Below are 12,427 nucleotides of genomic sequence, written 5' to 3'. Positions count from 1 at the left end.
TTGAATTTTTGAATGCTATTGATCATAAATTTACTGTTATTAATATTTCTGATTTGAGTCACATTAAGGATATTGAAATATGTGGCTTCAATTTTAAGATTGATGGAGATCCGTATGCTATAGTAGGTCTGTATCGATCACCTAGCGGTGATACTAATATATTTCTTGAAAACCTTGAAATTTTATTTAATCGTATTTGCAGTCATGTATCTAATAACGTCATTGTTGCAGGCGATTATAATATTAATGTTTTAGATAGTTCTTCTGAACATAGAAATCTTGTAAATATTCTGAATCTTTTTGATTTACACTACACGATTAAAGAACCAACAAGAATTTCTAGAATAAGCAGAACAGCAATTGATAACATTGTCACTAACATTGAAAAAGGTATATATTCAGTACAGGTTGTTCATACACTGTTATCAGACCATACTGCACAGGTTTTTCGCACACATGGCACACGTGATTCCACCAGATTCAAGTCTAAACAAATTCAACTTGGTATTCCAATGTATACTTGTTCTAATGAAAACATAATAAAAATGAAAACCTCTTTGAGTGGTGAATCATGGGCTTCAGTTTATGATGCAATAGATGTAAACAGCCAATTTGCGAGGTTCCATGAAATTTTACAGTCTCATCTTGGCATAAATTGCCCTTTGAGATGTAGAAGAAAAAAAACTCAGAGCAAAAAGAGATTAAAAGGTGAATGGATTACCGACGAAATTAAGCAAATGAGACATCTTTTGGAAGTGGCTAAAATCAGAATTAATAATGGTTTGAGAATTGATATGGAGCTATTAAAAAAATTTATGATTATGAAGTTGTTCAGGCAAAAAAGCAATATATGAGTAATATAATTTTGAGAGCTTCAAATAAATCAAAAACAAGCTGGAAAATCATTAATGAATTTAGAGGTAAAACAAAACAAACACAGCCTAATATAGAACTAAAAGAAAATGAAAAAATTTTAACTGATTACAAGCAGGTAGCTGATGCATTTAATAAATTCTTCATATCAATGGCACCCAAATTAAAGGCTCAAAAATCAAATTTACAAATTAATGACTCCTCTTCTTCAAATTCAAATTTCAACAGAAATTTTTTCTTGTTTCCAACTAATAATGATGAGATTATAAAAATAATAAAAAGTATCAAAACGAAAAATAGTGTTGGATTTGATAATATCCCAGTGACAGTGATTAAGGAATGTTGTATTGAAATAGCTCCACCACTAGTATTCATAATGAATAACGCTTTCGAAACGGGTATTTTCCCAGATCTACTCAAAATTGCCAAGGTAAAACCATTGTTTAAACAAGGTGCTAGAACTGATATACAAAATTATAGACCTATTTCTATTCTTCCATCTCTGTCAAAGGTATTTGAGAAACTAATTTATTCCAGGATAATGACTTACCTCGAAAAATTTGATTTAATTTCAGCTTGTCAAAATGGTTTTGTAAAAGGTAGGTCGACAATTACTGCAGCGGTCACTTTTGTTGAGAATGTTATTGAACAGGTTGATAAGGGAAACTTTGTTATCGGTACATTCATGGATCTTTCAAAGGCCTTTGATAGCGTTGATAACGACATACTTCTTGATAGGCTTTCAAATATTGGAATAAGAGGAATCTGTAGTTGTCTAATCAAGTCCTATTTGACAAATAGGTTTCAATTTGTTACAGTGTTGAATCTCAGTCTCATGTAGCTCAATCGATGCGATTGAGTGTTACAAGAGGGGTGCCACAGGGTTCTATTTTAGGCCCATTGCTCTTTGTCCTTTACACTAACAATGTGCAAGCCTCAGTCCCAGTAGGTTTGAATATTACACTCTACGCTGACGATACATCATTGATGTTCAACAACAAAAACTTGAATGATCTTGAGGTAGAAGCTAATGTTAAAACAAATTTGGTTGCACAATATTATAATGAGTCAAAATTGGCAGTGAACCCGCAAAAGAGTAAGTGTATTCAATTTGGGTCTAAAAATCATCTCTTCCAGCCTATGATTAGTATTGGCGATTCAATGGTTGAAAATGTAACAGAGGCAAACCTACTGGGGTTAATGATAGACAAGGATCTCTCATGGAATGTGCATACTGATGAATTGGCCACTAGAATCAGTAGTAATCTGTTTGTATTAAGGAACATGGTTAGGTATGTGCCCAATGAAACAGCAAAAACATTATATTATGCACTGATTTACTCTCATATTTCATATGGTATAGAGCTCTGGGGTAGCACAACATTACAGAATATTAACAAGATATTTGTACTACAAAAGCGTGCTATTGGGTACTTGGCGGGCCTGGGGTTTAATCATCCTTGTAGATAATATTTTAAGAAAATGTCTATATTAACAGTACCGTGCATTTTTATTTTTAAAACAATATTGTATGTTGTAAAAAATATTGATAGATTTGTGACTCATGCACAGGTACACTCTCACAATACAAGGAATAGAAATGATTTGACTGTGCAACCTCATAGGCTAGCTATGTTTGAAAAAAAGACCAGTTACATTGGGACAAAATTCCTGAATAAACTGCCTGGTAGTTTAGATCATAGAAACAAAACATTCAAAACAGATTTATACAGTTACCTTTCTAACAAATGTTTTTATAGTGTTAATGACTTTTTATGTGACAATCATATTTAGGCTGTGAATATATTATAAAATAACGATGTTAAATATTACTATGTTGAAAATATGACTGATACAAGACTGTAAACTGTGACTATAGCCTGTGATATTATGTATAACATGAAAATTAGTATTTTTTATTAGGTATAAGTTCATTTTAATGACGATATTCAATTGTATTGTTTGATACTGTATTGAATAAATAAAATATTATTATTATTATTATTATTATTATTCATTTTTCAAGAAATATTCAATTGAGTTAACAATAATTTAGTTCTGTTGATGACAAAACACTTACCGTACAAAGAACGTTCACTAAAGAAATAAAAAAAATTAAGTTGAACTTGTAATATATTGAAAAACTCTCAGACTTATGTGAAATTATATTATTCAGATTGTAGAATGTTCTTGAGTATACCAACGTATTTGTCAACTCCTTGCTGATTGGCTGTATCGTAATCCTTCATGATTTCTTTGCAGCGATCCATGTAAGTGGAAATATTTCTGTATTTTTCCACGCCGGTGAATATTTGCTGGAGATATATGAGTACCTAATCAATTAAGTTCATGTTTTAATTGGTAATTTAATAGAGTTTATCAATTGTTTGAAAGAAAATAAATTGTTTTTGATGTTGTTGATAATCTTGAAAGCAATTTGAGTCAATTATTGATAAATTTATTTAAAAACATCAGGGTGCCTATACTATATGAAGCCCACAGACTAATTGTGGGGGGTACTGGTTCGGAATATTCGAGAAAAAGACTTGTACCTTTAATTAAATAAAAACACGCATTTAACTTGTACCTTTCACATAGGTGGTATCTCACCCTCCCACACTCTGGCAGAACATTATTCTACAGAAATAGATGTCTGAGAATGAATTGATCCTTCCTTTCAGTAAATAATATGTTAACAGTGGACATAATAAAAAGTGTACTGTGTGATGCGGTCACGCTGATAAGCTATTAATAAGGTAAGTTAAGTTTCATTCGCCTGCTACTCCCGTTGTAAGGGTGACCACTTCAAGAGCCCAACTCTAAATGCGTTATGAGAGAAATAATAGGATGTAGTTCCTGGTGCCCTCAAATATGAATATTTTCAAATAAGTAGATACCATTTATTTAGCGTATGGCAGTTTTGTCAAAAATAAGGAAATTTCACACTATTTAGGCTATTTAGGCTGAAATTTAGGCTACTGTATTGCCTGGTGACTGGCTACAGTAAAGTAATTAATACAATTTATGAGTTGAACATCGCTTCCCGGTGGTTCGGAACCCACCTAAAGCTGTAGTCTGTAGGTCCACTCATCATTCATCTTTTTACCCATGCACAATCCTAAAGCTCATGTGGGCATCATCCTCAGCAAAAGAAAGTATAAGGTTGAATTTCAATCAATCAACCAATAATTCCATTCAATTCAACACAATATGCATAAAAGAGATCAAAATACAAAAAAATCACAATCAAAAATGAATTTCTAGTAAAATACAAAAACAGGCTTCATGGTGTGGTGTAGTGCTGAAAAGAAAGAGAGGAGGATAAATACCTAGCAAACTATGGTTTCTCATTTAATAGGTAGGTAGAGGGTATAAGAGTAAGAAATGAAGGGTGAAGAGGAGATGAAAAGGGAAATATTGGAAAAGAAGGTGAAAAAAGAGAGAAAAATTTGCAAAAATTGTAAGCGAGTCCACTTTTAACAAAATTTGTTTAAACATTTTCAACAAAATGTACCGTATCTAAAGAATTAGCCTTGCAAACAGTAGTTCGAGCAGAATAAATCTCAAGATTCATACGTCGATATGGAAGAAAAAGTAACTGTAGGTCCAGGTTTTTATTATTCTAGTCTAGTTTTTCTACTAATCTTGGAGTCTATGAGGAAGTGTTCCGGAATAAGGTTTGAAACAAAAACTTACTGAAAGTCCGCTGAGGGTAGAAATGTATGAGAAATCAGCAATAGTCAGCTGATCACCAGCGATCCAAGTGTTGCCTTCGAGGAATTTGTCCACCATCTCATAGTATTGGTCTGTCTGACTCCTCTGATCTTCCGGGATGGTTTTAGATAATCCGAAAAATAGAGGAAGCTGCGAGCCAAAATAACACGGAATAAAATAGACAAGTTGATTGAAATAAAATGAAAGTAGAGTCGGTTTCTTTTAATTATGGAGAAATACCTTACCTCATAATTTCCTACCATACAATCAATTAATTCTTAAGTACATAAGTTTTTGAAATTATTGTATTAATTACGGTACAGTATGTGGTGGATTATATTATTGGTATCAGGTATTTATCATAGCAATCATGCATGCTACATCTTGATGTTGATGTTGGCTTTTGAAGCAGTAATCAGGTTTTTAAAAATGGTAAATGATTTAAAGTTTCAAGTTTGAAATACTACAGAAATGCCTGGAAAACAGGATAATTTCAGAGAAATGACAGGTTAAAATACGTACTACCTATAGGTCTATATTAAGGCATAATATCGGGGGGCACCAAGCTTCGCTCGTTATTTTTATTTACAGTATTGATAAACAGAACACAATTCTCTAAAATGATCGTGTTTATATTTCACAGCTGGCTATACGTCATCTTATGAATTTCGGGGGTGCGATATTTTGATTTTTCACATACTCACTCGCTCACTCACTTTGTTACTATCCACCGCTGTTTCAGCCAAGGATGAATCATCCTTTTAATGTCGTTCAGCGAATTTTCCCAAGGATGAGACCTAGTGCAATCGAATTTTATATCATAAACCTACTATGTTCCAAATTTTGTGAAAATCGTTAGAGCCGTTTTCAAGATCCGTTGAACATGAATAACCAGATAATATACAGAAATTGCTCGCTTAATATGATAGGATTAAATATAACACTATGGAATGTACTCACGAAGCATCTCACTCCATGAGTAAATAGAACAGATCCTTCAAAATGCAATCTTTGGTCGATGATAGCTCTTTTTTGGATATCTTTTGGGTAGAGCGAGTCATCTTTGGCGTATTTTGAAACCAGGTAAGCGTTGATTGCATGACTGTAAGGAGAAATTCAAGAACAAAAAATTTAATTATTATTATAATTGATTTGGTATATTCATACAAACTAGCTATTTATACTAGCTATATATAATATATATATATATATATATATATATATATATATATATATATATATATATATATATATATATACTAGCTTTGTTTTTTGACTAGTTACCTGATTAAAGACTAAATACGGTAACTATATCTTGAATAAAAAATATTAAATGCAATATCTCATTTCTTCACATTCAAAGTTCTGTTATTCTCACTCTATTCTAGTATCTTATTATAAAATAAATATTTAATTAGCTATGCTTTGACTCTATGAATTCTACAGATACACACTTGTTGAAATGTTTATGTACTTGGTGTTTTTTCATAATTAACAAAATTATTGAGCTGAAAATTCTTATTTAATTGTAAACTTTTGGATTTTTGGAAAAAAATGATGAATCCAATAAAAATATTAGTAGTAATGTGACGAATGAAAAAAGTAAAGTAACTTTTGCATTTTGTACAAGAATGGGAATAAGAATAAAGATACCGTATATATTATGAACTTATTGCCATCTTACATAAAAGAAAAGTCAGGTAAAGCTTTCAAACTTTTATTGAAAAAAGAGCTGCTATTCATATGTGCCTACTCAGTGGAGGAATATAAAGATTTTTACAAACCTCAAGATGGAGGTTCAAGAAGATAGATAATATGTTGATTAATGACAAATTGACATATCCTTAAACCCCTTTTACAGGTGGTTAGTGGATAAAATAATAATAATTGAGATTGTTTTGAAAACACTGGGATGCTGCCAAAAAGATCACTAATTTCACCACATTATCGCAACACCTCACCAGCAACAGTATATATAAAATTGTTTTACTTTAGAGCACCGAATAGTGATAATTATACTATTAAAGTAGGCTTAAAGGTTGAATTGAATAAAAACAAATTACTTGATTAATTAATTAATTGATTACCAACCTGTCCCAGAGAACAAATCCATCATCAACTATAGTTGGGATTGTGTGTTGAGGATTCAACTGCAAAAATTGAGAAATACAACCATCAACTATAATCAATTAAATTACATAACAATAAGAAATGCGAGTCTATATCAACAAATATTCACAACTGAAATAATTTTATTTCAATTGTATTTTGCACTAGCAGGTAATCAATCCGTGCTCTGCAAGGGTCCAATTGAAAACTTGACAAATTGAAATCTTGAAGAATTTGAAATAGGTCTATAACCATCCTCGGTATATAATAAGAATCTTTATGATGAACTTCAAGTTAATCAATTGAGTAGTTCAGACGTGATGATATTTATATTTATTCATTCATCAAATATATTTACTGTACAATGAATATACAAAATTAAGCCACGGGATACACCCAAACGGCTTACATTAAAATAATTGACGTAAAACAGTTCAAGCTTGGTAACAGAAATCAAATATGCGTCACAAATGATGCGTCATTTGTGTACGCGTCCTATCCCGTACCTATGTATGAGACGATTCTCTCCTTCATAGATCATCATCTTAATTATTCATCAGTACAGTAGTATTGTAAACAGTAGACTAGATAGAGAAAATATTGCCAGAAATGAGCTATGTGAGCCCCATCTAATAGAACAATATTCAACAATCCAATAAATATTACATTATCTATTTCGATCATTTTTTCAATTAAAAAAATAATTTATTCCGCACAACATAATATTATTACAAAACATTGTATCTAAATATACAAAAAAAAATACTAATGGAAATTATATGTTTTGCTTTAGATGACAAAAACATAAAGCGAAATAAATACGAGCACACCTAGGCATATTCAACAAGTTTTCTCTCTTACTTGTATAAAAGCAGACTACAAGTTTTCTCTGATGAATAGATTCATTTCCTTCCAGTTTATTTTTAAATCAAGCAAGGATAAATTCTTGAGTGATTTTGAGTAAACTTATCAGTTTCCTGAATAGTACTCTCTCTTACTTGTATAAAAGCAGGCTCCAAGTTTTCCCTGTTGAATAGATTTATTTCCTTCCTGTTTACTTCCAAATTGAGCGCCGCCAAACATAAATTGACCGCCCTTACTGGAGGACTTATGTCCATGTAATAAGAGTCGATTGTCATGTTCTCTGAAAAACATGTAAGTCTTATAAAATATACACAACATAAATAAATATTGACCGAGAATTATATATATCAGAAGGAAATCCGTTGAGTTGAAATTATGATTCTATAATTTTGTGATACTGTATCTCAGTAACCATTAACTAAATAATTATTTGATGGCACTGTGATATCAAATATAATCCACCAATGTCAAATTTGATTTGAAGTCCAATGCAACCATCAGTCTCTGGTTCATATATTCAGTTGTTAATGATATGTTCCAACTAATGAAATGAATAAATTCCAGTATAACTATGAATTTTAATCTAAAATAATTTATCAAAAATAATTGTTATTAAACGAAAATCCCAACTGAATGCTGTAAATCACCCCGAATTTCCATCTAGCGTAACTGTTTACCCTACTGTTGTCAATATTTGACATCAATAAAATGATTTTTAAACTCCTTTCCTTTCTCTTAAAGTAGGCTTGCTACCTGCTCTCTTTTTTCAGTTAGTCAATTTGTCTTTTCATTAATTCATTTTCTATTTAGAATGTTTGTTCCAAACCATCTTATTGTTATTTTTTTAATTTCTTTCTCTCTTATTAATTTAGTTTATGTTTGTGTAGTAAACCATTTATTTTCAATAAGGCTTGTTTTGGCATAAAGCTGTAAGCCTCTATATGTTGTAATTTTTCTATTGATGAAATTAAATAGATAAATAAATATAGCAGAAGTCTTCGGGGTTATTTACAGCATTCAATTGGCATTTTCGTTCACTAATAATTATTCATTTCTTAGCATTTGAACAAATGCAACTTCCAATTTATTTCCATCTGTTTATCAATAATATTATATAATACATCCTAATAGTATTAATTAGAATATAAATAGTAATAATAATTTAGACGCACCTGCAGAAAAGCTGTGTATGACGCTGATACAGTTCTTATCAATTTATTATTAATCTCCTCTCTAGACTGGACTCTATCCAGTTGAACTGAACCAGAATATGACTAAAAATAAATCTCATTTTCTGTCATCAAATATCTTGGTGCGAAGCAGTCTAGCCAGTATTAACATGATACTAAATACAGTATATAGATGGATGTGGATATGTGACGCGATTTCTCTCTATGCTGACATGCCTTGTAAGATGACACCTCCTCCTACTGCAACCGCAGACTCAATCGACGTTCTTTCATTCTGAAATTGATCTGGATCAGAGTGATATGTTCTCAAAGCTTCTAGGTCTTTGAAATATGAAGATTCTTGCGTGTTGCTTGTGATGGAATCAAAGTTTCTGTTTATTTTTGTCGGGAATAACTTTTCTTAGTTATGAACCAAGGCTTTCAATAAAGTAAATTCGTACAGTATGGCTTTTGTTGGTGGAGAGTCCCTTGCGGGAAGGTCCCACCGCCTGAATACAGCATATTATTTCAATGCTTCCAAGAGATTATTTTAATAAAATGTATGAATTCAGGGTTACTTTTTTATTTATAAAATGGTTTTATAGTAAATTTGTTGTAGTTCAGACACTGTGTTACTTGTAAATATTTGAAAAAAACACTTATTTTTCTTGAAGTATTGAGGAATGTATTTCACTCTTAAGGAGAAGCTTCATCAGAGTGTTATTCAAATATTTACAAATATTCAAGCAACATCAATTTCAGAATTATAGTACCCTTTGATTATTTTACTATTTTACTTTCAGTACTTCTTTCTTCCGATGTCTTACAGTTCGTCTATTACGTACTGTTCAGGTATTCATTGTACACTATATTGTAAAATATACTATATAATCCAACGATTTTGATCAAATTAATACCTAGAATAGTCATTTATAAGTTCTATCAACTGCCACAAGACCCAGATCTCCCACTACCAGTTCTTCCTCAATCTTCATCTTATTCACCATTAGGATTATTCATCACCGAAACTCCACACATCTACATCTTATTGTGTTTAGTGAATTTTTGAACTAGTGCTTTAAATAGTGAAGGGAGCCGAACTGTCAAGGAATACTGAATGCACTCGAATCAAGAGACTTTTTCATTTAGGTTAAGTTTTATCAGTTTCATCCCCATTTTCCCCGTCATGTGTCGTTCTGAGGTCGGTTCACGATTGGTCTGCTGCTTCCATGATGCCTCTTACTGACACGTCAGCTCGCTCGCCCTCAAGTAGGTATGATTATTTCAATAATAGTAATAATGACGCAGGTATGTTTCTAGCAAATAAGCTCCACTCTTTCAAAAAACTTTTCAAGGCTGCTCACCTTAACGTACAATCCCTCAGTTGCCACATTGATGAACTCAGAGCAATCTTCCGATTTCAGGACTTCAATATAATCGGAATTTCGGAATCATTTTTGAAGCCTAGTATTTCATCAAATTTTGTTGCATTGCCTGGATATAATCTTTTCCGAAATGATAGATTAAATAAAGCTTGTGGGGGTGGAGCAATCTATGTCAAAGATGGTATCAAAACAAAAGTTTTAATCACATCTAAACAAGAGTATTGTTCCAGACCAGAGTTTATGTGACTTGAATTATCCTTATCTAGTAATGATAAATTACTCGTTGGTATCTGTTATCGCCCACCAAAAATAGGTTATTTCACAGATTTCGAAAATGCCTTGCTTTCTCTTATGCCTTGTTATAACCGTATACTAGTTATGGGGGATATGAACACCGTCTTGAACATGACGAATCGTAACTTTGACTACTTTCAACTGACTACAATTCTCCAATGCCTAAACATGACTATTTTACCCCTCGATCCAACTCATCATACTAATGAATCAGACACACTCATCGACCTTCTCATTGTTAGTGATCCCAATGAGGTTGTTCAAGCAGGCCAAATCTCAGTCCCAGCTATTTCTAGACATGATTTGATCTACTGTGTACTTTCCCATAAGATACCCAAGCCAGAACAGAAAATCATCACTTATAGAGACTTCAAAAACTTTGATGAAGCCGCCTTCCTGACTGATGTGGCGCAGACTCCATGGCATCAAATTGAAGCATTACCCTCAGTTGATGACATGGTCAAGACTTTCGAGAATTGGACTTTGACTCTGTATGACAAACATGCACCTTATGTGACAAGGAGGATTAATAGAAAACGACGAGTACCGTGGATGACTGAAGACATACTTAAGATGATGGGACGTAGAGACAAAGCACATAGAAAATTTAAAAAGACATTTGACTTGGACAGTTTGATAGAGTATAGGAGCCTTAGAAATAGGGTTAAACAGGAATTACGGAACTCAAAGATTAGGTACTTGAATTCGTTTATGACAAACAATAGACAAGACTCTAAATCACTTAGGCAGAGAATAAAAGAATTCGGGCTTGGCAAACAGAAATCAAATCCACAAATTGACTTACCATTGAATAATATAAATGACCATTTCGTTTCACACTCTAACCAACGCGACGAAGTTGTCATTGCTAATCATATAGATGATCTTGAAGAGCAGGTTACAAACTTAGATTTACCAATCACTGATCAATTTCATTCCCATCCAATCTCAGAAGAAGACACTTTCAGAGCAATTCAACGTATTCATAGTAATGCTACGGGTGTAGACAAAATTCCTATTAAATTTATCAAGAAGATGTTATTTGCTGTTTTACCTACCATTACATACATTTTCAACAAGTCACTTAAAGAAGGCATTTTCCCTGAAAACTGGAAGTTTGCTCTGGTTCGCCCTCTAAATAAAGTTCCATCACCCAATAAAGTTGAGGATTTTAGACCAATCAGTATTTCACCTGCATTGTCCAAAGTGCTAGAAAGACTCATTCATGCTCAAGTTGTAAAATTTCTAGACAACAATAGTAAGCTTCATAACTTTCAATCAGGCTTTAGAAAATTCCATTCAACTGAGACAGCTCTGCTTCGTGTCACTAATGATATAAGGTTAGCTATGGACCAAAGAAAATGCACCATCCTCACCCTATTTGATTTTTCTAAAGCATTCGATACTGTTGATCATACAGTCCTTCTGAATAAGTTGGCTATTCTTGGTTCCAGTCACAACTCGTTAGTTTGGTTTAAATCCTATCTATTAGGTAGGAAACAATGTGTATCTGTCGGTGACAAAAAGTCAACTTGGAACGTTATGCATGGAGTACCACAAGGATCAATTTTAGGGCCTCTCCTCTTCACTTTGTATGCTAATGACCTTTCTTCCATTATCAAATTCTCCAGTTTCCATACTTATGCAGACGACCTTCAAATCTATTTAAGCTGTCCCATAACAAAAATTAATGAAACAGTTGGAATAATGAATCAGGATATCAATTCGATAGTGGAATGGACAAAGAAAAATGGCCTTAAGCTTAATCCCATCAAAACACAACCCATTATAATTGGATATTCTCGTCTTATAAACAATATTGACCTTGAATCGATTCACAAAATTAGTGTAGACGGTAATGACATTCCTTACTGTAGCTCAGTTAAAAATTTAGGCATTATTATGAATAATACTCTTGACTGGTCAGAACAAGAGTGAACAAAACTTGTAAAAAGGTATTCTCAGCCATGCATGCATTGAAGAAAATGCACGATATCCTCCCTAGAAACATTAAATTAT

At 32.5% G+C, this 12,427-nt stretch overlaps 1 protein-coding gene across 2 annotated transcripts; it reads right to left on the bottom strand.

Moving 5' to 3' along the window:
• Positions 1-1,104: 1,104 nt before the first annotated feature.
• LOC111055143 (glutathione S-transferase 1-like) lies at positions 1,105-8,885 on the bottom strand. Of its 2 annotated transcripts, none has more exons than XM_039443553.1 (6): positions 8,733-8,885; positions 7,695-7,840; positions 6,679-6,737; positions 5,548-5,689; positions 4,570-4,737; positions 1,105-3,206 (listed from the first exon to the last, which is right to left on the bottom strand). In XM_039443553.1, exons 2-6 carry the CDS (start codon positions 7,833-7,835, stop codon positions 3,042-3,044), a joined length of 675 nt encoding a protein of 224 aa, XP_039299487.1. In that variant the 5' UTR covers positions 7,836-7,840; positions 8,733-8,885; the 3' UTR covers positions 1,105-3,041. The 2 variants fall into 2 exon arrangements, with proteins under 2 accessions (XP_039299487.1, XP_039299488.1); XM_039443554.1 differs by having other exon boundaries at positions 1,105-3,188; positions 8,733-8,884.
• Positions 8,886-12,427: the final 3,542 nt, after the last annotated feature.

Source organism: Nilaparvata lugens, chromosome Y, assembly GCF_014356525.2.
Source record: "Nilaparvata lugens isolate BPH chromosome Y, ASM1435652v1, whole genome shotgun sequence".
In the NCBI taxonomy this organism is placed as follows: Eukaryota; Metazoa; Arthropoda; class Insecta; order Hemiptera; family Delphacidae; genus Nilaparvata; species Nilaparvata lugens.
This window is presented reverse-complemented; position numbering and strand designations above follow the sequence as displayed.